The sequence below is a fragment of the Dipodomys merriami genome, unplaced genomic scaffold (genome assembly GCF_024711535.1).
Source record: "Dipodomys merriami isolate MVZ:Mamm:240054 unplaced genomic scaffold, mDipMer1.0.p SCAF_2, whole genome shotgun sequence".
Taxonomy (NCBI): Eukaryota; Metazoa; Chordata; class Mammalia; order Rodentia; family Heteromyidae; genus Dipodomys; species Dipodomys merriami.
In genome coordinates, this window is record NW_027203381.1 from 14473100 (window position 1) to 14499962 (window position 26863).

A 26863-nucleotide genomic window follows, 5' to 3' on the forward strand; every position below is an offset into this window, starting at 1 on the left:
GCCTTGAACTGAAAGGCTCAGGGACAGCACCCAGGCCCAGAGTTCAAGCCCCATGACTGACAAAAACAAAATTCTCCTGTTTTGAAACCTATCCATTTTCCTGCAATAGTTGATTAGGTGACACTGAGATGCTGTGCTCTATGGAAGTAGCCATGGAGGCTGAATATCTTTCCATTCAAGCTATCTTCATATTTAAATCATTTGTGATCGAAGTAAAGTCCCATGTGAACTGACTGGGTCATACCCTGTGCCACCTCAGGCTGTGCTGCCGGGTGGGCTCTCTGGTCTAGTGAACCCATCTGCCCTCATAATCAAGCACATCTTGGGTATCAGCATCCCCTCTCATAAAAACACTGCTGACTTTCTCTGGGCCCTATCCACATTTGACATTAATGCTCATTTACCCATAGGAAGTCCTCTAAGACATATTGGACAAGTAGATTTAGTGGCTTTTTATAACAGTAATGAAGACCTTAACTACAGTTGCTAAGGAAGGGACATAGCCTCCTTCTAACGAAGAGTGCCAGAGGAGGAAGAATGAATTCCAAGCTGCCATAGGCCATACAACGGCCACCACTCTGAGATTAACATAAGACAGCAGGCTCTTGCTTTCCCAGAATTCATTGAGGTGCCCTATCTGGCTGCCTCTCACAAGGCAAACATGCCAAAGGGCCGCTGGATGCCTAGACAGCCGATATACGTTACTCAGCCCACTTACTCATCCAGTTTCTGACATTTAAGAAGCTCTGTTGATTGGTGAGGTCAAACATTAATAAGAAGCCCATGGCATCTCTGAAGAATGCGGTGGTGAGGCTCCGGAACCTGCCAACAAAGCACAGAGGGAGGGTCGTGCTGAGAGTCAGTGCACACGCATAGGCTCACTATACAAACAATGCCATCTGCAGGTACAAGGTATCCGTGTTTGACCATCTTGGATCATCCCACAGACCGGGGAGTGAGAGGGAAGGCAACTGATCAGACAACTGATTTAGTCAAAGAGTTGTTTTGTGTTTTTTTTTAACACCACCTCCTGACCCATAGCATTGACACACTGTACAGCGTTTGTAGCACCTGATCACACAATTCCTTACACAGTCCATAGGAGCTTCTTTGTTAGATTCACAAATATCCTGTGGTCCACAATGGAAACAGAAGCCATTTGAGGGCCAGGTGCCCATGGCTCACGCCTGTAATCCTAGCTACACGGGAGGCTGAGATCTGAGGATCATGGTTTGAAGCCAGACCAGGCAAGAAAGTCCTTGAGACTCTTTATCTCCACTTAACTACCACAAAAGCTGAAGTGGAGCTGGGAATCCAGTGGTAGAGCATTAGCCTTGAGCAAAAAAGCTCAGGGACAGCACCCAGACCCTGAGTTCAAGCCCCAGAACAACAAACACATATACACAAAACAAGAAAAACACCATTTTAGAGTAGAGATTTTAACTTCTACTTTTCAGTGTTTCTTGTCTGTACCCAGAAGAAAACTTGGCATGAGGTAGCCTGAAGATGAATGTTTGTGATTGCAGGAGGAAAACCACATCTTGGGATTCTGTTGGAGAGAAAGACGTTGGTGAGCAAATTCTTTTAAAGATATTCTTTTCGGATAAAATTGAGCTGCAGTCTGGCCTGCAGGAACATGGTGATGTATAAGTGTTTGGAAGAAGATTAGGACCAAAGATGACTTGGTGATTGTGGGAAAAAGTGAGAATATACCTCCTTGTGGGAGGGTGGTGAAGAATGTGCTATTTCCTCTGCAATATGAACGTGTTCTCTCCTGGACATCTCCCTGCTTCCCCTCCCTGCATCTTAAGGGAAGCTGAAGAAATGCTGAGATACCTTTGAACATTAACAGTGGGCTGTATGTACTCAGCGGCCACAGAAGGCTTTGCAATTGACTGGGTTTTCACGAAGGCACGTAGATTTGAGATAGAACAGTGTACTTCCTATCCTGAATGTCCTCCTAATTTTTGGACTCCGTCTATTTTGTAGCTCTTCCTGTTGGCTTTCTCAAGGTTCTATTCATGACCTCTATGTGACTCATTACATAACTTCATTTGCTCAATGATAGGATATGTGTTGAGTAGCCCCAGATTTGTAGATCTAGACCTTTATGTTTTGATGTGTTGTGTTCTGCACCAGTGTGCTTAATTACTTGCCTAATTACCTGGAAGAAACTCAGAAACCCTCAAAGTCAAACATCCAAATACAAAGTGGCCTCTCTTCCTCCTCTCCCTCTTCCTCCTCTCCCTCCCTCGTCCTCCCCCAATCAGATCTCCTCTCCTTTTACCTGCTGTGTACCATCAACCCACACTTCTTGACTCATTTCTGTCCATCTATCCTGTTACTATGCTAGTTGCAGACACATTATCTCTCACCTAGGTAACTCCCAATAGCTTTCTTACTGGGCTTCCTTCCTAAGTCCAATTTTGTCAGCCTCACCCTTTCTTCCTGTTGATTCTATCAACACTACTCACATTCTAAGTATTCGCATGGCTCTTACATTTGTTATGAAGCAGTCCAGCCTCTGTGGGAACTGATCCTTGATTGTCTTGTCTATTCAACAGCATCTTCTGGTTGGCCACAGGCATGCTGAACTTCTCTTAGTTCTTGGAAAGTTCACTGTCCTCCCCCAGGACTCTCACGTGCAGGTGTTTCTGTGCCATCTTCATATTGATGAGTCCTCTTCCTCCAACTCCTCCTCTAGATTTATATCATTCGCCCATACACTTCTGTGCCTCAATGTAAACAGAGTCACAGCAGAGGAAGTTCACTCCCCCCAGGCCTCCTCCTTGTAGGCTCACTTCCTGTCTTTCGTTCCCCTGTTAATAATGCTCTAAAGCTGCACTGCAGTTGATTATTTGTTCAGTGTCCATCCTAGCCTCCAAGTGGAAAAGTGTTACGTTCTGAATTTCCTATGCGTTATATTTTCATAGCCCAGGACATGTGATGCACTTACAGAATATTTCTTGAAATGAAAGACAGTAAGAGGTAGTGACTGGTAAATATTTTTTTAAATATTAAAGATTTAAATTCCTCCAAGGGATAATTAATTATAGTTTGGATACCAAAAAACACAGTGAAAAAGAGATAATTTAACTTATTCCCAACGTAGGATTTCTTTTATAGGGCATTGATTATGATCTAAGTAATAAGGACCAAGAAATGTCTTCACGTTTTTTCTTCTGGATTGGTTTCTGCCATTGCTGGGGTTGGGGGGCACAGAAATTGCAGTGATTTTACAGAAATAGTTCTCTCTTCAGAGACTAGCTGTACCCACAAAACTGTGCCTACTCAACTATAATAGTGATGTGGCTAAGAAAATTGTTCTTGGTTTTCTCTCTCTCCTCTCTTTTCTTTCTCTTTCTCTCCTTTTCCTTTGCTCCTGCCCTCCTCTTTCTTTCTGATTTGAGGACAATAGCATATTATTTCCTTCTCATTTCCCACAACACATCACAAAATCACTCCAAAATATGCTATTAGGGTTATCTGTTGGGGACAAACACATTTTCTTTCCTTCATGGTAACATGGATAGGACATTCATATGTGTAGTAGGCTTCTACCCTGGATCCATCTGCCCAGTATCCTTGTTTCCATCCCCTCCCCACCCACCCCCCCCCGTTTCTCTCAAGGAGAAGAGGGATTGATGCCCAGTTCCTTTCCCACCCCTCCCCGTCACATTCTGTCCACTGAACAAGCAAAGGTGAGGAAAAGCTGGCAGCACATGAAGAAAGCAGTCACCTTGTTGCTCTTTCTCCCCCACTGGACACCAAGGCCTGCCCTGTATCTTTAGGTTTACAGAAGGATTATGTGTTTCACCTCTTGCCTATGATGTCAGTGCTATCCAAGAGTCACTTCACCTAACATGAGCTGCACCACCTGACGTTCTGAGGCCTAGGGCTGAGGTGCAAACCACTGTTTATCTTGTTGCTTAGCTACACCATAGATATATAGATATAGATATAGATATAGATATATAGAGAGGGATAGATATATAGATATAGATATAAATAAATAAATATAGATATCAATATACCATATATACATAGATATCGATATCGATGAAGAATTACATATATATATACAAATATATATACATATATATTCAGGGATGAATAACCCACATGTTATGTTATTCAAGCCTCCCCAGTCCTCTCTATCTCCCCCCCAATATCACAGCTGTCTTAAGGGGACAGATGAAAGAAGTCTGCCATCATGCTAGGCTGACATAGCATGTGTGAGGACATATGGGAACCACATTTTCTCCTATTACTTCTTCAAAAATGTATTAAATTGGTCTCTAAAACACACGTCTTTGTGACAACAAAACTGACACATGCACAGAGACTCTTGTGAGGAAAGACTTAGAAGACCCAGCAGTGTTGAAGGGTGTGTGCAAATGGAATTCACAGTCAATAGAGCTCACAGAGAGGGCCCCACGCCTCTCCTGGCATTTACACTCACTGACAGTGAGAACATTTTGGATGCATTTCAAAATCAGAAGTGTTTACAAGCATAAGCATTTCCTGACATACGATGTAGAATTTGGAGGTGTGTGCCTACTAAAGAACACTGCTGCCAATCTATTGCTGGGTTATTTTTTGTTTAGATTTAGTTTCATATGAAAAAGCTTTATTAGCTTTGGGTCTTTCTTTAGCAAGTAAAAAACTGTAGATCCTCATGACATATATTTTTAGAACATAATGGAATAAAAACCCCTGGCTTCAAGCAGCCCATACTACTGCATACTAAGTATCTGTTATTTCAGACAAGGCAGCAGAGATGATGTTGTCAAACCAGCCAGCCAAGGGCTCTGCCTAAATCCAGCTCACAATTTTGTTAGGAGAAGGTTCCAAGTGAATTAATGCAGAGCAATTTGAGATAAAAACAGATGTAAATTATTGCAAGTAATATATAAATGATTGAGTGACTTTAGGCTAGTAGAATAGAGAGGCACAAGTATCCAGAAATAACTTGTTTCAACGAGGATGTTCAGACAGGGATGTTCAGGAAGTAAAAGTGGAGCCCAGCCTACTGAAGGTTAAAAAAAAAAAAAAAGGGTGTCGAGGATTCAAGATGGAAAATGATGGCGTTGGGGCCGGTTGGGGTGGGGTGGGGGGGTGAACAAACCAATCACCCAGCAGCAAAGAAAAGACAAGAAAGTTTGAGCACCCAATTCTTCAACTTCCTCTTTGAATGCCACTCATAGTGGCTAATTTCTCATCTTCAATCAAGTAAATCTGAAGGTATTTCTAGTTACTAGATCTAGGGTGTACAAAGGCAGATTTGCTTGAATCTGACTTCAGTTATCTGCCCCAACTGAACAATGCTAGTTACAGTTAATTAATACATCATGTATATGTATTTCATATGCTGGTCCTGGGGCTTGAATTTGATGCCTTACCCTTCTTGCTCTGCTTTTGCGGTTCATTGGTGCTCTACCACTCAAGTTCTGGCATTTTGCTGGTTAATTGGAAATAAGAGACTCTCAGATTTGTCTACTCTGGCTGGCTTCAAATCTTGATCCTCAGATCTCAGCTTCTTGAGTAGCTAGGAGTATATTTGAGAGCCCTTAGCACTTGGCATTACTTTTAATACTTCTCTTTTTGTCAGTGCTGGTGGGGTTTGAACTCAGTGCCTCACACTCTTGCTCTACATTTTTTTCTCACAGCTAACACTCTACCTCTTGGTCCACATCTCTACTTCCTGCTTTTTTGAAGCTTAATTGGAGATAAGATTTGTCTCAGATTTGTCTGCCTGGGCTGTGTTTTGAATCAAGACCCTCAGATCTCAGCCTTCTGAAGGGTGAGGCTTACAGGCATGAGTCACTAGCACCCACTTTACTTTTAATTCTTGATACAAGTGTCGATTTCAAAATCAGGCGTAGAGTTGCATAGTATCTTTTTGAAGCTCATATGTTAACACTCATTTAAAATAAGTTTTTCTAAGCAATTTGTAGCTGGTAACAAAATAAAGTCTAATTACCGCTCTTGTCCTGCTGTGTCCCAAAGCTGAAGATGTACTTTAAATGCTTTCCCTGAAGATCCATTTGGTCCTTGCGTATTGTAAACCTGAAAAAAAAAAAAAAAAGCATGATTCTCTTCAGTTAATATTGCTCTGGATTTTGTCACATTTTAATTCCCTGGGCTCACTCAGCAAGTTTTTTTCTTGATTACTATAATCAAAGTTCATAGTGCAGAATAAATATTTGCTCTATTTTTTCCCACAAGCATCACACATCTCTCACTTTTAAATGTCAAGTACAAGTATGGTTTTCAACACAAGTTAGGCATACTGCAAACTTAAATTAGACACCTTCTGTCATTTCCTCACGGTGATAGCAAACATCCGATTTACGATGCAAGTTCTAGGTTCAAACACCAACTCCTCATTTAACCTCTTTGAGTCTGATTTTCTTATCTGCAAGTTTGGATTCATAATTCTTTCCTGCTTTTCAGAGGTATTGAAAACTTCAATGAACTAACAGGTGGGAAATAAGTTTTTAAAACAAAGATATGTGTTACAGATGCATGCATTTCTTTTCCCATGAAAGGGACTTTTAAAATGGCTTAGCTGTAAAATAGACATAATTCTGGGTGTATTATAAAAAAAATCAAGTGAATAAAATGTACCCAAGTAAGCTGACATGTGACATGGACTAGCCATTTCTTCATTGTGTTTTAAAGATAAGTTCAATAGTTTAGTGAAAATATTTTAAAGGGACATTTTGCAATGAATTATACTCAAATTCATGGGGACATAGGAGAGTACAGAAGTCAGGACAACCCGGGAGATGTTAGAAGAAAGTTGGCTAAAATGATTCCATAATGTATGGGCTGTCTTATATGGTATAGATAAGACCTATAGTTTCCCAGGCAATGGCAATCTCGTTAAAAAAAACGTTTTTCTCCAAAATCGTCAAAGAATGAGTAGATTTATGTCATCAACTGGAAGCCACAGCCATCTTGGCAGTCAAGAAAACCTTGGTGGCATGAAATCTGGCCAAGCTTCTGTGCCTATGTTATCCATCTCACATGTCACAATATCCTCCTTCCTGTCATTAGTGTCTAGCATGGGAGAAGGCAGTGGCTGTGATTCTCACTTAGACTCCCTCATCTTGGAAAATAGCATGGGTGAGTCTCACATTCTGTTCATAATCAGCCAGTGATTGATGGCTGAGGCTACACATAAATAAAACGGCAGCAAGAACTCACAAAGCTCATGTTCCAGCGATTTGCCAATCATATATTTTCTTAACCCCTTTGTCAAGAGTAAGGAAATGAACACTGGGTCTTCTTGAGGAATTTAACCCAAATCAAAGAGTTAATGTTTCTAGATTCTGAGAAACTCAAACTTTGAAAGATTCCCTAAGAATTCATAGGGGGCGGGGGAAGTCACATAAATCCTGAACTCGTTTATTTCAGTTGTCATGCATACTTTTGAAGACATGATTTCATGTCACTCAATATTTTTTTAATCAAAATGTTATTTATAGTGTCAATAATAATAAATAAGATTCCAAAGTTAGGTTAGGAGTTTTATGCGATAAATGACAGGCACTTTGCAGCATAACAAACACAGTTCTTAATCCTTTCTTATTTTATAACAGGGATAAGTAACAAGATTAAAAGTATGGCTCAAAACTTACCACACGTTTTTCCCGGAAATCTATTCCTACTGTAGTGATGAATTTGGGATTGAATTTATTATCCGTGTATCTATAAAGAAATGTTGTCTTTCCCACCCCTGAATCTCCAAGAGCCAGGAGTTTGATCAGATAATCATAGTCTCCATCAGTCATAGTGGTGGTTTTGGTGGTCCTAAGTAGGAGAGAAAGAACAAGCAGGGTAGGATTAAGGTTCATTTCCTTTGCCTCTTACAGTACACCATCTATTGAAATTGCAGAGTTTAAAAAGAAAATCAAATGCCTCTGCTGTGCCAAATTTTGAATTAAGTTGATCAAAGCAGCTTCAGGGGTGTGGTTACATCTATCATTCTATTCACAGCAAATCTTTTGACATTGCATTACTTGCTATGCAAAAATATGCAAAAGATCTATTGCCACAGCCAGCGATAGTAGAACTTAAATGACAATGTCATAGACTTTTGTTTTACCCTTAGTTTTGCTCATTGGGATCAGGAGGGTGGCGCTGGGAAGAGGAGGGAGTTACATGAATAAAAATCTTAGTACAAGAGAAGCAAGGGTAGTAGGGAGAAACTGAAATCATGTGGATCGTGGGAATGACAAGACTCAAGGTCTATTTTGCATCTAATTCTGTGGCAGGAGTTTCTGTCATGTCCTACAAAATACTCCCTTTGTGAGTTTTAATTTTTTAACAACTAGTATGACAACCATTAGAAACACGGATTTGAAATCATTTCAAAAACAATGCTTAGAAATCAGCTTTGAAACACCAGAGTCTCGGTTGTCTACAGTCAGACCTGAATTTGGCTGCATAGTAGTGTATTTTCCAAGCACTGAGAAAAAGGCAAAGCCATTGTGAGGTAGGTTATAGTCTTTCTGCTAATACTGCTCCTTTCTGCACAGACAGCTCTTGCCCTTTCTTCCAATGCACTGACCTCTGCTGAGGAAGCTTTAGTTATTCTGCGAGCTTCCAGTGACTATGAGAGGTAAAAATAAGCTTAGAGCTCATGCTGCATAAACTTTAAAGAACACCAAGACATGCATTTGAAAGACACCAATATCTTTCATAAGGGACATTTCCACTGTTCAGTTTAGGAAAATGATTTTTCTGTTTGGTACAACTTTTTGTTTCATAGGTTACAGAAGTGAATTTGTTTTATCCAATGCAGAGAAAGGCCTCTGAAGATTTTTCTAGGATAGGAACCTTTATTCTCATCATTAGATAAAATAAGAATATTTTCACACTTTTGAAGATCCAGGAAAGGTTTTCTTCTCCATGAATTCTTCACTGATTAAAAGTTAACTTCAACTATAGCCTATACATACATACACTTAAGGACATTGGCTACTTCTGGTAATGTTCTACTAGTAAGAAAATGATACCCATAATGTACATGAATATAAATTCAAATCAAAACATTTTGACCTTGTGACTTTAGGTAATGCAGTAGGGATGCTGAATCTAACCAGTGCCATCTTGTCCACGTGGAGGATGATAGAGTATTGGGTTTAACTGGGCCATCTTGCCTTCATGGTGGAGAAAGGGAATTCCCATCTCCCATGTGATGGGCATGCATAAATTCCTAGAGGAAGGGGTGGGAGCTGAAACACAGATTACTGGACCTGCCTGTCCTGGGTCATGAACTCCCATGCTCCCTGTGACCCTGCCCCTTGATCTGACCCTATTTAAGCCCAGACCAGCTCAGGTGCTGGGATGCCAGGCCTTGTGTCCTGTCTCCTGTCTCCTGGCTCTTCTTTTGTCACCATGGCATCCCACTTCAGCCCCCCATAGCAGTCGTCTGGTTTGTTGGTAGTTTTTCTGCTGTTTCTTTCCTCTTTGGCTCTCATGGCTCAGTTTTCTGACAGCATTAAGTGTATGCGCGGGCTGCTGGTCTTTGTGACAGAGTCTGCCTATATTCACCAGCTTTCCAAGAAAGACTCCCAATTCGACATCTCAAAATGTGGCTTCTCTGTTTTCTCACCATACAACAATAAGAGGCAAAGCTTAAAGGTTTTATATCTTTGAGTAAAAAGAGATGGACAAAGGAGATTGTGTTATGTTTCAAGTGCTCTGTAATGATTAATTGAGAGATTTGCAACACATGAAAACAAATTCTTAGATTTGAACCACATTCCGGCTAAATCCTAGCAGGACTATGAACAAATGTTTCTTTCATTAATGAATGTTTTTTTTTTTTTTGAGGTAGGCAGTTCTGAGAACTGCAAGTATCTACTTCATGCCCTTAAGTTTACCTCCCCAAGAATTCACTTTTACACTAAGAAGGACTTTCAGAGCGGGTTTTTGCTGACTGTGAGTGTTCTCTTTTTCCTGTGCAATACCTAGAAAAAAAGCAGGATCATTGCTCAGGAATCAATGTGTAGCATCTAAGTAGACATTCTTAAGGAAAGCATACTTACTGACTGATGAGGAATTCTTGGAAAATATCTACATTTGGTGGCTGCCTAGAAATATCTGGTTCTAAGTCTGGCTGGCTCTAAATATCTTACAGAAACTCGATAGTTGAAGATGTTTCTTTTCCCAGTCCCTGTGCCAAATGAGTTGCCAGAAGAGGTTACTGCCAAAGCATATCATGTCCCCCTACAACGGGAGCCTGTCATTGCTATCACTTTGCCTTCCCTCTTCCCCAACAAATTTGCTCAAGTGAAATTGTTCTTAGGATGACAAACACCTATTATTTCACTAGCAGAATTGAATCATATCGCTAATTCTCTGAGGGAAAAAAAGGAAGAGCTTCCATTCATTCTAACCCAAATGAGAGTAACTAAAGCCAAATTCTTCCCTAGGCACAAGCCTTCATGATGGAGGTAAAATGGAAGCCACCTGCTTCTAAAGAGAAGAGAAAGTTAGAAGATAATGTGGTTCCTTGAGGGAGAAAAAGGTAAGAGGATGCATCCGATACCTAAAGTTTTGCTTAAAGGTAACTGTTGTTAAGTAATATTTTCATGACAGTATTGAGAAAGGTCACCTCTTGAGCCAGCCCAGTAAAATGCTTCTAGTTTTAGTTCCTATTGTTAGATGCAAGGATGAAAATAGAAAAGATGATGGGGCACCAATGACTCATTCCTTGTCATCCTACTTACTTGAAAGACTGAGAACTGGAGGACCATAGCTCAAGGCTAGTAGCAGCAGAAAAGTTTGTGAGAACCCCGCTCAAATCATAGCTAGGCACAGTGGCAGGCGTCTGGCCTCCCAAACTATGGAGAGGTTGAAATTGGCAGAACTGCAAACTTGGGTTAGTCTGGGCCAAATAGTCCATGAGAATCCATCTCAGGGGAGGGAAACGGGATATGAAGGTGTGCATCCAGTAATGATGCAAGCCTCATGCAGGGTGCTTGCAGCGTATAGAGGTGCTGGAGCTCAGGAAGGGAGGCGACATCTTAAAAATAACCAGAAAAAAAAACAGGGCAGGAGGAGTGACTCAGCGGTAGAGGACCAGCCTCGCAAGTGCAAGGCCTTGCATTCAAACCTGAATACCACTGAAATAAAGAAAGAAAATGGAAAAGATGTAATTGCGAATCAAGCTTCTGACAAGCATGAGTATACTTAAAATTTAAGCATGGACACAAGACAATAGTATATAATTTTGCAAGACAGAACATGACTGATAAATGAGTCAAACCATTACTGTGCTTTAAATTCAAAGTGGCTTTCCTGAACTGAAGTAGTCAAAGAAGACTAAGAAGACCAACCTGTATGTAATTTTATATGTATCCCTGGGAGAAATCAGATAGGAAGGGAGAGATGTAGGAGGATCGCACTGGAGATTACTTCCTACTCACAGAATGAGACTATTAAGTACTTGCCAATTACATGACCTACCGTGTATTCCTGTCTGGCAGCCAATTACTCCTCTGGTATTCGTGAATAAGTCTGCCTAGGGCAGTACTGGGGCTGCCTCTTAGTCCAATATCTAATCCAGAATGAGCAATGCAGACTAATGTGGATCAGGTTTACTGTGGTCTACACCACCTCTTTCTACAAATGTTGGGATGTGCTACTCTGTGTCACTTAACATAAATGTCATAAAAAATGAATATAAAGCCTGATACTAAAAAAAAAAAAAGCTTGATACTGTGGAAAACCTTTATTTGGTGTCTTTAATATTTTCTACTTGATAGATTAAGGTGTACCTTTAAGTTCCTTTTGAAAACAGCACCCCCCTCTCTCTCTCTCTCTCTCTCTCTCTCTCTCTCTCACACACACACACACACACACACACATACACACGCACACACAATTTGTATATTGTTTTGGTATTGGTTTAGCTCCATCTTATTACTATGTGATTTTCTGAGCTCTAAAATTGTATGACCCAGATACTCTAAGCTTGGCTTTGAAAATAGCACCACAAAGAAAAATAAAACATCAGCCAGAGTTCTTTCTTAAGCACCGGACTACCAAGTGATCTGAGAAGGATCAAAAGCAGACAAGTTTAATAGCTTTGCTTCTTCCTGCCCCAAAGTCTGTGGCCCTATCTGTTCTCAGTTGTATGGATTAAAAAAGGAAGCAAAACAAAAACAAACCAAACCAAGACAAGACAAAAAATAAAAAGGAAGAAAAGGGATGTAATCACAGTATTTCCAGAATAACCAGCTTACTTCTTACCAGCATTACTGCTTTGCCACAGAGCCACAGAGATGGAAGGATGTGGCAGTAAAAGTGCCATTCTCAGAACCCTTTGTGGAATGGCAAGGCCTGGGAAAAGTAAGGAAAAAGATTGAAATATACCACACTCACGAGGCTCTGCTAAAGGAAACCTTACAGGTAGAAGGAATCCCGTCATGGAATTCAGCCTCTCCTGGTTCAGATGAGGAGTCGCATGCAGAGAATATATATATGACCTTCAGGAAGGACAAGTTATTTCTAACTAAGGAAAATTCAGGAGATTTGTTCATTATTAGTAGGAAATGATAAATTGTGTGAGATAGCTACAAAGGTAGAAATAATTTTTAGTCTCTGGAGAAAGAGAATTTTCCTCTTTACGTGGCCAGGATAAAAACTTCCATTTCTAACATATCTTAGCTGCTCCATGCGCATAATTATTTCCCACAGTCCAGTTTCCACTCGCCATCAATGTCATTGATGAAGAGATTTCATTTCTTTTTCCCACTGCTGGAATCCCAGAGCCTAGCCAGTGGCTCGCTACATATTTGTTGAAGATATAAATATATTTAAGCTCTTCCAAGCCAATGTAAATTGTCATGATGATTGAAATCAGTCTCAAGAGATTAATAGACTTGCTGTCCATCCAAATTCATTCTCGATGAGTGACCTCTGTAGATTAAATAGTCACAATGGTATTTTTCCAGGCCTGGTTCACTGAGCTCACATTTCTATTCTAAGTTGTACAAGAGGATGGAAATATTCTCAGAATAAAATATTTATGTCTTCAAGGGAACCATTTCAAATAATCTTGGAAAAGTCAAAGCACTAAGGGACTGTACTTTTTTTGAAGATGACATTTGCTTCCGCAGAGAGACTATAAAGTTAATACTTGATTAGGTCAGGACCCAAAGAACAGGGCCCTATCAAGAAAGCATCGTTTTCCATCTAACGTCTCTTCTCTGCATGGCTCTGAGGAGCCCTGATTTGCACTCAAGCAGAGACCTTAACAAGAGCTCAGAGATGCATCAGTGACTTCTGCTCAGATGGAATTACCCAGGCAGACCTGTGATTCTTCATAGTTCCCAGAGTAACAAACAAAATGCCATGACAAGCTAGGACCTTGGGACTTCAAATTACAAAGTTAAAAGAACCAACTTGACATGTTTAATGCAGTTTGAAGAGCTTAAAATAGCAGGCAAATAAATATTCGTGATATTGCTTTGTATTTGATGACGCTTATTTCAATAAAATAAAGGGATCAGGTACAAGATAGACAGGTATTTGCTCTTTCCACCATGGTCTTTATTTGATTGGCTATCTAGGGCTCCAGTAGGTTTATTTTTGCCTGTGAGACTCTCCTTGCAATTCATTAGCTGAATGATAACCCCAGGGTGATTCCTACTAATAGGCTTTGAAATATTGCTTTTCATGACCACAATTAGGTGCAGAAGGTTAGATTATGGTACGGATGGCAGAACCATTGGACTTGTAACCTTTGCATCTGTGGAATAAAAGATATGGTTCTGGCCAGAGGTAATGTCCTTAATTCTTTTTACTTTTTGTATTCTATTATTGTTGTTATTGTTATTGCTATTAGTAGTACTGGGTTTGAAGCTGGAGTCTCACACTTGCTCAATTTGCTTGTTTCAGCTGACACTTTACCACTTAAGGCATGCTTCCAGCCCTGCTTTTTGCTAGTAAGTTTAGAGATGAAGGCTTGCAAAATTTTCTGCCCAAGCTTGCTTTGAACCATGGTCCTCTAGACCTTAGAATCCTGAGTAGTTAGGGTAACAGGCTACCTAGCAAATTCAAAGTCAGATGACCTATAAAGAAAGACTAAAGACCAAAATAAATGAATAAATAAGTATTAAAAAAACAGCACTATGATTCGATTCAATTCAATCACTATCAAAATCTAGCATCTTTGTATAAATGATAGTCTGGTCTTAATGTTTATTTGCAAATGTTAAAGAGCACAGAATAATCAAAACTAATTATTTAAAAAGAACAAAGCTGGAGGGCTTCTACTTTCCCATTTCAAAATTTATCACATGTAGCAAATGACTCAGTGTTCACAGGCCAAAGATAGACATAAATCAATGAATAGAATTTATTTGTAAGTGATTGGTTTTAATATTTATGACAAGGTTGCTAAGTTACTACAATAAGGAAAGAACAGCCTTTTAAACAAAGCTGTATTTTCTATATCACATAGAAAATTTAACTCAAAATGGAGTATGAATCAAAACATAAGAGCTAAAAGTATGGAACTCAGAAGAAAACAGTAGTCTTCCTGACTTTGGTTAGGAAGTGATTTCTCAGATATACGATAAAAGTGACAAAAGAAACATAAAACTGACAAAAAAAGAAGTTCAAGAGAATCTTTATATTTGAAAAGATAATATAAATGAAAACACAGCCCTAAGAGTGGGCAAAAATACTCATTTTATGTAACCCCCAAAAAATCTTATATTCAAACTATGCAAAGAACCCTGACTACTTGATTACAAAAAGACACGATTTTTACATGGGCAAAGCGTTTGAATAGCTATTTCCTCAAAGACTATCTACCGATGGCCCAGCAACCAATGAAAAGATGCTAAAAGAATAGAAATGTACACATCCAAGCCACAATGCTCTAGGACTTCGTATCCATGAGGAAGTTTCTAATACAAGCACTAATCGTAGTAAGAGTTGGCATAGCTGTGACAGAGCTGATAGTGCCGATGAAAAATGATGTATCCATTTTGAAAGTCTGGTGACTATTTGAAAATTTAAGCACAGACTTCGTGTATAACCCAGCCATCTTGCTTTCAAGTCTCAAGTGAAATGAAAACACATCCATAGAAATACTTGTACGTGAATGCAAATAATAATAATAATAATAATCCAAAAAGGGGAATATTATCTAGCTAGAGAAAGAATAAAGTACACATACATGCTTGAAAACCTTGCTAAATGGAAAAAAAGCCAGAAACAAAAGCCTTATATTTTATGAAATGTCTAGAACACCGTAGAGATTGAATATAAACGAGCATTTTCCAAGAAGTAGGGAGAAGAGAAATGTTACTGTTAGTGTATGGATTGGGGTAGGGGAAAAGATATGAACATATTCTGGACTTAGTGAAGATAGAACAATCTTGTAAATACACCATAACCACTGACTTGTACCCTTTACAAATGTGGATTTTATGATATATGAATTTTCTCTCAATAAAGCTTACTGAATCCCAATAATAATAGTACATTAAATTTTGCCCAAAATTCTTTGACTATAAACCACATAGGTATGGAATTACACTGGGTTACAATGCAGTAACTTACTAATAAGTATCATGCATATTCAAATAATAATTACCAGAAACTTAATGGAAACAGACTATGGAATAGACATTATATCGTAATTACTCCAAATAATTTGTGTGTGTGTGTGTGTGTGTGTGTGTGTGTGTGTGTGTGTGTGTGTGTGTGTGTGTGTGTGCCAGTACTAGAACTTGAACTTAGGGCCACATTCTCTTGCCTGACATTGTTTTGCTCAGGGCTGGTGCTCTACCACTTGAGCCATGCCTCCAGTTTTAGCTCTTGGTTGGTGAATTGGGGATAAGAATCTCCAATCTGTTGCCTGGGCTAGTTTCAAAGCTTCTACTGTCAGATCTTAATGAGAATTTTAGTATGAGCCATCAATACCCTGCAAAGTAATTTTTATTTATAAACTATTTATCACTTGGGTAGTAATAACCTATCTATTGTGTTCACAGATCAGGGAGTAATTTAAAATCACTGAGAAACAGCTGGGTTGGATACCTGGACACTGTCAGACAACACTGAATGAACGCCTACATATTTCAGTAGGTCTCAGAACTGGCTATCTATCCATGTTCCCTGAGGACTTAACACATACCTGTAACACCAGAGCTCTTCTAGACCTGCAGAATCAGAATCTCTGCAGGTAGCCTCTTTGGTTGAGTTAAAGATTTCCCAGAAGTGGAACAGAACAGCAGCCACGATGGAGCCATTTTTCTCCATCATCCTTTTCCCCCTGGAGCCATGTCTCAAAACTATCTCAAAAGACTGAAATTCTGTAGTAATTTTCAGCAATCCAGGCCAACATAGAAACCAAATTAGAAAGCCCAGTGGTTAGGAGGAATCCATGGTGCTCCTGTTTCACTTTAAAGCAATTTCCTCTAGTTGATTGTGATCCACAAACCTAGACATGGGAATAATGGATTCTTCTTATGCTGAAAATGATTACCGTTCTCTAAATGTGATGTTCATCTACACAGAATTTGTGTCCTTCAATATTCTGTTTGTCTCACTGAAAACTGGGAGCAGCCTCTGTAACATTGTAACTTCACTCAAAGTACTACAGATATTACATAAATGTTTTAATTTAATAAACCAAGCTTCAAGACTTGCTTTGTGGAAACATTTACTATTTCATCTGAATTATTTTCTGGCTTGTCTTTTCTAGCCAATGCCATAACTCATTTTTTTTCTCTTCTAAGAAAGTCAAATCTTTTTATTTGGTTTTGTTTTACTTCAATGCTTCCCTAGATCCTTTCAGGCAGGACTTCAGCTAAGGAACCAGAAACAAATAATATGTTAGAAAAAAAATAAACTCCTTGAAATTCTGCAAAGCTGTGTATGGAAAGGATTTTTCCCGCATATATCTTCCAAGAGCAAAGAAAACTAATGATGCAGTGAAGCAAAACTAACCCTGCTCAGCAGATTAGGAAGTCTACAGAGAGACTAATGGCTTCTCACAGCCAGCCATGGAGACCAGAAAAGTTTAATCAACTCAGTAGTTCTGCAAGTTGGATACTATTAGAACTTCCCTGTGTCCAGGCTATACCATACCCTGAAACCAGGTAAATTCTTAATCTAGATGGTAAGATAAAGCATTTGTATTTTTTAATGCATACCCCCTCCCCACCAGATAATTATGACATTTAGGTTAGGGACCACTAACCTAAGTCTAACCTCCAGTTTCAATCTAGGAGAAAGGATAGAATCACATTTCTGAAGATGCATCTCTTGTTAAGACAATGCCAGGGGGGAGATGCTTCCTTACTCATGCTATAGGCCCCTGCTTTGATGGGCTAACCAGCACCAGTCAAGAGAAAATCCTTTGCCCTTCCCTTATGAGGAAATTTCATAGGAAGCAGACAATCCATCCTTCTCTGAAGAGCTATATATGATATGTGTAAAGGTGTTAAGCTTATATTTGCTTCTACACTTAAACAGTGCTTTCATATAGAAGATATTAAAGATATGTGTTTGACTATTAAAAACTTAAGTAAATTAATTTCATTTTGCGGTTATTGAACTCAGGCTTACACAATGGACAAGCCATCTACCATGAAGTCATATTCCTAGGTCCAAATATTTCATTTTAAAATTAACAAAAATTGTATATATTGATTGTAGGTATCAGGTTATTTTGAAATAATATATAATATTTGAAATCAGTATACATGAGGAGTAAGTGAAATAGAGCTAATTAATGCATGATTATGGATGTCTTTCTGATGAGACTATTTTAAATCTACTCTCTTCAGATTTGTCAAAAATATGAAACATTGTTTTTAACCACAGACACCACTAGCTCACATTTTTCTAGCCTTTTAAAAATCTGCCCTTTATATTTTGGAAAAAATTATTAGCATAAATTAATTGTACAAAGGAGCTTCATTGTGATATTCACAACATTCATATAATGTACTTCAATCAAATTCATCTAGTCTATATTACTCTTTCTTAACCCCTCCCTTTCCTCTCCCCTCCTATAAAGCATCCTCTGCTAGGTTTCATTATGCTGTATGCTGTTTGCTTGCTTTCTTTCCTTCAATTGTTTCCTTCTTTCCTTCTTTTTCTTTTTTGTCAGTTGTGGGGCTTGAACTCAGGGCCTGGGCACTATCCCTTAGTTTTTTTGCTCAAGGCTTGCACTCTACCACTTTGGGCTGCTTCCTGCTTTTGAATGGTTTATTGGAGATGAGTCTCACAGGGACTTTTCTGCCTGGGCTGGCTTCAAATCCTGATATTCAGATCTCAGCCTCCTGAGTAGCTAGGATTGCAGGCATGAGCCACCGGCGCTCAGCTTCATTATGCTATTTTCATACACACATAGAAAACACTTCTATAGCATTCGTCCCTCATTGCCTTCTCTTTTCCCTCTCCCATTGGTTTCCACCACCCCCCAATAGTCTCACTTTTGCAATCATCATAAGCTTATTTGTCAGAAATGAAGTATTTTACTCTGTGACCAATATCTCCTTAAGCCTTTCCCCATACCAGGTTTTCAAACATTGTTCTAGCAACCTTGAAAACTGGGTTCACTCTGTAACTGGCACTGCTCTGTAGAAATCACATAAAGTTGTAGTGCTTTGCTTCATTAGCTGAGAAAAGTCACACCAAGTAAGGATGGCAAAATTAGAGGGCATTTATGGATTTGTAAGCATACATCTATGAAAATAAGTACCACAGCATCATTAATATTTCTTCATTGAGACATAATTCTAAGTAACTCACAGAACTTTGAGATCCCAAGAATAAGAGAAATTTAAAATCTCAGACCTCTTTAGGAAGAAAATGTTTACTTGTCATTGTTTTAACTGAGTTCACTAGAATTTTATGAGTAATAACCACTGCAAATGAAATTAGATCTACAAATCATGAAGTTAGTACAAAGAAAACACTTGTCTCATAAGTGCTCTTTTAACATTATGTGCACTCCTATGTTCATGGAAAATCTCTGTTTTGAGTGTTGTTCTACTATATAGAAGGAGCAATATATATATATATATATATATATATATATATATATATATATATATATATATATAAATGTTTTGAAGTGGAATAGGAACTAAAGAAGGCTGATTCTGCACACCTTCTGAACATTTACTTGGGTCAGAAGGAGATTTATTTGGAATGATGTCTGGCTCAAAAATCCGAGGCTCCACACCCAATAGAAGTTCTGAGGAGAGATAAAACATAAAGAGGGTTGGACAGGGGTGGCAGGCACCGTGACTCATAGCTGTAATCCCAGTGACGTGGAAGGATAAAACAGGCAGAAGAACTATGGTCAAGGCTAGCCCAGGATAAAGGATAGGGAGACCTTTTTCTCAAAGAATAAGCAGACAAGGGGGTAAAAGCTTATAATCCCAGCTATGTGGGAGGTAGAGATAGGAGGCTCGAAGCCTGAAGCTGGGGAAAGGTATGAGACCCGATATGAAACATCACTAAACCAAAAGGATGGAGATGCGGCTCCAATGGTAGAAGTGATAGAAGAGATGGAGTTTGATGGGGAAAGGGGAAAAAAGAGGTTTGGGATGACAAGGACACTGGTCATGGAGGCAGGCTGTGTATCCAGGGTCACTGGCCGTAAGGAGGATTGGCAAAAGTATTCGGAGGACCTCAGCGCATGAGGTCAGATGCTAAGGGTTAAGTATTAACTGTGGGACAATGAAAAGAGGAAGGTATCACAGTCCATATCCCTGGGTGCAGGGTATTAATGTCACAGTTACCATCCCCAAACCCTTGATTTAGGACTTTTACTTGTAGTTGAGTGTGTGAAATACCTGGCTGAATGTATTCATTCTATTCTTACATTCCAACAAATAGATATCCATAAAAACAATATTCTTTGTTTCTCCTTCCCATCCCTTCCCATACTTCCCCCTCCGCCCATCCGAGCCTTCCCCCTCCGCCCATCCGAGCCTCCCCCCACCCCCCACCAGAGTTGTGAAGTTTGTTTTTTGACATAATGACTTGTACGTCTCATTGTTGCAATGGGTCCACCTGTATCCTTATTTAAACGACTTGTTTTTCCCCTTTCCCTTGATAAGAAATGTACTCATTATCTTGCCATGTAATTGTAACTCCTCTGTATTCTCACAATAAAAAAAATAATCTTTTTGAGTTTGGTGTTAACAATGGCTCATGGCTATAATCTAACTTCTCAAAAGGCTGAGATTTGAGGATGGTAGTTTGAAGCCAGCCTAGGCAGGAAAGCCTCTTAGACTTTTATTCCCAATTAACTATTAAAAACCTGGGAGTAGAACAATGAGATTGGTAGCAGTACAGTCTTGAGCTAAATAGCTCAGGGACAGTGCCCAGGTCCTAAGTTCAAGCCCCAATTGGCAAGTGTGTGTGTGTGTGTGTGTGTGTGCGCGCACACACACACACACACACACACACACACACACACACACACATCATTTTTTGAGCATGAGTCCAATATAACAAAACCACAAAATCATTAATCAAGAAAGAAATAAGCCTCCTCTGTATGGTATTCTCACAATAAAAAAAAAGAAAAAAAAGAAAGAAAGAAGCTACTTTGTTACCTAGAATGAAGTCACTATTTCTCAAAACCAAAAATGGTGCAGAAATCCCAAGGAACCACTGGTTTTACTTCCATTAACAAAGCACTAGATTCTTTTAGCCACTTCATGCTCTGCTGAAGTTCTGATTTAAAGATACAATAGCCAAGTGACTAATTACAGTATTAAAGAAATGATTGTTTACTTCTTGGCAGCAACCTAATCAGCAGACCATGTCTTCAACTCACCTAACATTTCCCAGTATAAAACATTTATAATATGGCCTTTGTCAGCTTTTACCCCCGAGATGTTCTGGTGGGAACCACCATCATTAGCACAAAGACATTTACAGCTCTGACTAACTTCCCTGCTGTTGGGTGCATTTTAAAGTTTAATCAGAGTAGAGTTAAAAGGAAATTTGTTGGTGCCTAACTCAGAGTCTGTTAGGGTTTTGACAACAAAGAGTCCTAGCAAAGTAGTGCGGTTTTTAGCTTCCCACATTCTGAAACTTTAGCGTTGGTGGACATCTTGTTTTGACTAATAATTTTGGCTTATGAAAGTTATGAAATACTTGAAAATGTCAGCAGCGTGATAGCAATGATGACAGATGATTGTGTCTTACACCACCTATGTTGGTTCATTTCTGCTTTGTAAATTGTCCCTGACAAAGTAGCTTTGCTCTTTTTTTTTTTTCACCTCAATGTTGCAAAGTCTAAGAAAGAAAGTCCCTTTAAAATGTCTGGGATAATAACTTCTAGAGTCAGCTACCATAGGAAAAGGAACTATATAAACACTAGTCACAAGAACACCGCAATTAGTCATCATTTTTCACTCAGAACCCAGTGAATCTGCTGGTCTTCGGCTACCATCAGAGTGTGGGTCAAGGAATCACTAATCTTGCTCTCTCATTAAAAGTGGAATATTATTTAACTTGCAGGGGAGGAATGTCTAAAGCATTCTTAGGTACTATTCCAGAAGAGGAGAAAGGAAAATCCAGCCCTGAATGGCAGAGATTCCACTTAGCCCTCAAACTACTCTTCCATTGTCCCGTCCCTCTCTGTTCTCCATAAAAGCCCTTTCATTTAACTGATTCCCCAAAGGTTGCTCTTGTTTTATGGCCTGTAGTCCCCCCTCCTCCCACTTTCCATGATGGCCAGATCTTGAATAAACCTGATTTCCTTCTCTCATCTCGCAAGTACCGGCTTTCCCAAGCGGCAATGCACGGAATCGATGCTGCTCACATGTGTGCTGAAATTATGCGTAGAAAACCTTCCCTCCCCAGAACGTTCTTTAAATGGTCAAAGAGGCCTGCAAGTGGAAACACGCGTCCTAACTTGATGATGTCTCCTGCGAGCTGTGACAGAATCTTTATGACCACTCATCCTTCATAATCTGTCCTTATGTAACTCGGTCTTCTGAGGCTTTTGAAGAGTAGAAAAGTATCAAAAGATGAACAACATCAACGACAACAAAACAAAACAAAAGCAAGAAAACAAAACAATTCATAAGGGCTTAAAGGCTCATGAATAGAGGTTTGGTACAAGACAGTTCTGAAAGAAATAAGCTTTGCCTCTGTGCTCTGCAAGGGATCCGGACAGGGCAGTTGGAAGCCAGCTTAAGATGCTGCAGACTGCTGAGATTGCCTCTTATCTCCACAGAGCCCCTCCCTGAAGCCTATTCCTGGCCAAGAAGAAACAAGACCATAATTAAGTGAAGTTGCTTCTTTTTTTCTTTCGTTTTCCCCCTTTAGTTTCTCACCCTCTTGTCACTGTATTTGGTTTTGGTACCCTGTATCTTGTATAGATGTTTATCTGATTTGGGGATGGGAAGAGGAACCACAAAATGGTGAGACAAAGAACAAAGGGTGAACCAATGCAACAGCGATACTCACAAGACAATATGTTGGAAATGAACTGTACAACTTGGAGGGGGAGGAAAAGTGTGATAAAAATGCAGGGGGTAACAATGTTCGACAAGAAATGTACTCACTACCTTATTTATGTAACTGTAACCCCTCTGTACATCACCCTCACAATAAAATTAAATTTAAAGAAATGTGCTTGTTCCTAATACATTTAACAGAAGAGCAAATCAAATTACTACATTAAGTCAAAGAGATAAGCAAAGAGATAAGCATTATACTGGGGGGAAATCCCAATAAATGATCAACAAGAATGTATTTGCTGTCTCTGATACATTTGAGTTTACCAGAGGTTTTAGTCTCAAAGATATTCTTTGCAATGGATGTATTACTCCAATGCTAAAGCATACTCTTCCGTTGACACTTCCACCAATCTTTAAAGAACAATACAAATCTTTTTTTTTATTGTGAACATACTGTACAGAGGGGTTACAATTACATGGGCAAGATAATGAGTACATTTCTTATCAAGCATTGTAGCCTCCTCCTTTGTTTACCCTTCCCATCCCTTCCCAGCCTCCCCCCACCCACCCCCAAACCTCCCCCCCCTACCAAAATTGTAAAGTTTGTTTTTGACATGACAACTTGTACTTCTCATTGGTGCAACGGGTCCACCTGCATCCTTATTTAAACAACTTGTGCAAATCTTTTTTTAAACCGACTTGTCTTATAGACATCTAGTAACTTTAACTGTAAGTGGGAGGTTCTTTGCCACTAGATTCAAGGATTTCCTACTGAAAGCTGATTCTACTTAGATGATGATATTTTACAAAAAGAAGCATAATTATGAAGACTCGGTGCATATTAAATTTCAGGAACATAAATTCTAAGCATATAAAATAACAAAGTGAGATTGTTTTACTTTTGCCCCGCATATACAATATTCTAAGTTAAATTTACATTAAATTGAGGACCCTGTGAGAGGGCTTAAGTTTAAAAAATAATATTGGCACTTCTCCAGTAATGTTAGTAGCATTTAACCATCTAGTTCATGTTCATAATATAGCAGGCTTTATATCAGGCTGGAATGAAATCCATTTTCTTTACCATAATCAGATCAAGTCTGGACTATGATAGAAAAGATACCTTGGAAATCTACCAGTATCACCTGAGAGAGATAATATTGTGAGAGCAAAAGCACAAACTAGTTTGATACATTTAAATAAAGGTAAGGTGCCACTGTGGAATAATTCGAAGCCATAGCAAATGAAACATTGTCTCTCATGGTAGACAGGCTTGTGTTTTCCGAAGGAAATGAAGAAATAGGATAAAATATAAGAAATGTGCTAAATACTTCTTCCTCCTTCTCTCCTCCCAGAAAACAGCACTCACTGGGTCACATGGGTACAGGCTGTAAAGGAGCAAAGTTATAACAAGTGTATGTTACAAATACCTGCACAGTCACACATGTGTTTGTGAATGCACACAAAGGAATACATGAACAGATGTGCTCACACACACAAATACACAGGGCCATATCCAATGTTGGAAGAATGAAAGTCAGTTGTCTATCTACTTGATCAACAAATCAAGTAAAGCTAGAGATGTACACAAGAACGTTCAGTTCACAATATACATTTTATGAAAGGTACAAACTGAAAATTGTTCTGTCTATAATTTGAATGAGGAAAATGAGATGTGCTTTTAATTCATCCAATGTGGAAAAGCTATTTAAGTGTAAATGTTGGGGTAGGGATTCTAGGAATGCCTGGGCTTCCTTTCCTGGTGGTAAGGAGGTATCATTTGCCATCAGGAAAGGACACAGGGAGTTCTTTATATGCAGAGTGAGTGGGAAGGCAGGGAACACACCCCACTGACTGAGGGGATGAACCTTGATAAACTGCCCAGGTGGAGACCTTCTGAGTGTGGGCATAAAATGTGTCACTGGGGGCTTCAAACAAAAGATCAGAAAGTAACCTGAAGACTCAGTACTGCCAATGGCCATTCTAATCCCTTCCTTTGATGAAAACTAGTGCAGAAAACACATCAGTGTGGACTGTATGTAGAAAGGAAGCCTTGGAGAATGAAAAAACTTAATAGTGGAGACTGAGAAAAGACATGGGATTGTCTGAGAAACATTTACAGAGCAACAAACTATAAGGTATTAGGTAGGAAACCAAGCCAAAGACAAGAAACTAAAGAGTCTGTGTGTGTGTGTGTGTGTGTGTGTGTGTGAGAGAGAGAGAGAGAGAGAGAGAGAGAGAGAGAGAGAGAGAGAGAGAGAGAGAGAGACAGAGACAGAGACAGAGACAGAGACAGAGACAGAGACAGAGAGACAGAGAGACAGAGAGACAGAGAGTATCCAGGGGCATGAACTCAGGATGCTTTCCTTAAGGATTTTGCTCAAGGCTAGTGCTCTACCACTTGAACCATTTAACGCGAAATATGAGTCTCAAGGACTCTCTTGCTCAGGCTGGCTTTGAACTGTAATCCTCAAATCTCAACCTCCTGAGTAGTTAGGGCTATAGACATAGCAAACCACATGTGTTTTTATCCTCAGAATTTGACTTGACAGTATGGTGTAGCTTAGTTCCATTTAAAAAGCCAGGACATTGAACTTCTCCCAGATTCACTCACCTACTTATCCAATCATCCAGCAGTCATCCAGCACCTGATCTTCACCTGACATTCAGAGTTTACTTGAGGACTAATGGCACCAAAAGCTTTACTCATTGTTTTCTCCCTATTAAGACTGTAGTTTCTAAAATACACAAGGCCCAAATCGCTTACCACGAGCCCCAAAAATTACATCTCCAAGGTCTGCCTTGCTTACTTTCACTGCTGAAAGGGTTCTCATTTGGACAAATTGCCTTGTTACTGCAACTGATAAGAGCCTATCCATTTGCCCTCAGCCTCCAGCTTTGTTCCCTCCCCCCTGCCTTCACTGTCCCCATAACAGGCAGGGTTATCTTTGTAACTGTAGTCAGAGCACACTGTTTCTCTGCTTATTATTTCCCAATGCGATCCCATCAAACTGAGAATAGGATCCCAAGTCCTTTGTCAGCCCCACAAAGTGCTATGTGATCTGGCTCTGACAGACTCCCCAGTAATTTGTTCTTTTCTTTCTCTTTTTCTTTCTTTCTTCTCTTCTTCCTGTTTAAAAATAATTTCATATTCACATCATGTATTTATTTGATTCTTCTTAATGATCCTTAAGTAGTGGTACAAGGGGTTTTGATTCAATATATCAGTTTGTCAGTATAATGTACCTGGATCCATGTCACCCCTTTTATCATTCTCTCTCATCTCTCCCCACCCTACTCATCCCATAAATTTACCTAGGTTTTATTTTTGTATGTGTATATTGATCATGAAGATTCCATTTACTCAGCCTTCCTCTTCATTTGTCTGCCCTTTTGGACCTCACTATTCTACCTACTATTCTCAAACTCCTTGAAAGAGTCAAGGACTCCTTGGCTTCTGTCTTGGGGCCTTTGCCCTTGCTCCCTACATCCCCATCCCCCGCTTTTATTTGTCAGTTGTGGGGCTTGAACTCAGGGCTTAGGCTGCTGTCCCTGAGCTCTTCTGCTCAAGTCTAGTACTCTAGCACTTGAACCACAGCTGCACTTCTGGATGTTTGTGGTTAATTGGAGATAAGGGTCTCAGACTTTCCTGCCTGAGCTGGCTTCAAACCATGATCCACAGATCTCAGACTCCTGAGTAGCTAGGATTACAGATGTGAGTTACCAGAGCTGCCCCCTTTATCTGTAGCTTTTCTTCCTCTCCCATTTTCCTGAGCTGTGTCCTGGTTATATTTCAGTTCTCAGCTAGAATGTAGCTTCTTCAGAGAGCTCTTGTAGAAACACATGTCTACAAAAGGCTCCAATTCACCATATTTTTGGGGGGTCCGGTCATGGTGCCTGAACTCTGGGCCTGGGCACTGTCCCTCAGTTCTTCAGCTCAAGGCTAGCGCTCTACCACTTGAGCCACAGTGCCACTTCTGGCTTTTTTCTTTTTTCTTATGTGGTGCTGAGGATTCGAACTCAGGGCCTCAGGCATGCAAAGCAAGTGCTCTACCACTGAGCCACCTTCCCAGCCCCCCAATTCACCATAGTTTAATACTGTTATAGCCCTGCTCTTTAGCTGATAGCTCTCTTCTTACTTATCACATGTTCTCTCCTCTATAAGAAGGTAAGCTCTGGGAAGGCAGAATCCTATCTACCTTGCTTCTGTGTTCACAAAAGGTCTAGAGAATACAGAGCTTGTGCTTTGTTAGATCTAATTGGAAGTGGCTGTTTCTTGTAAACTATTGGTCCTTGACAATGTCGGGCTATACATTGAAGAAAATCCACAAACCTTACATGAAAAGAAGTAACATCTTTATCCTCTAAGTTACTTGTCCTATTGA

The 26863-nt window shown here is 39.6% G+C and overlaps 1 protein-coding gene across 2 annotated transcripts in view; it reads right to left on the reverse strand.

The window, feature by feature from the left end:
- The window catches only part of Rab27b (RAB27B, member RAS oncogene family), a 134956-nt gene that overhangs the window by 10975 nt on the left and 97118 nt on the right, over window positions 1–26863 (reverse strand). For both annotated transcript variants that reach the window (XM_070029096.1, XM_070029097.1), the window contains 3 exons: window positions 7647–7818; window positions 5984–6069; window positions 719–822 (listed from right to left, as the gene is read on the reverse strand). In XM_070029096.1, coding sequence (XP_069885197.1) covers window positions 719–822; window positions 5984–6069; window positions 7647–7799 — 343 coding nt within the window. In that variant the 5' untranslated portion in view covers window positions 7800–7818. The remainder of the gene's footprint in view (window positions 1–718; window positions 823–5983; window positions 6070–7646; window positions 7819–26863) is intronic.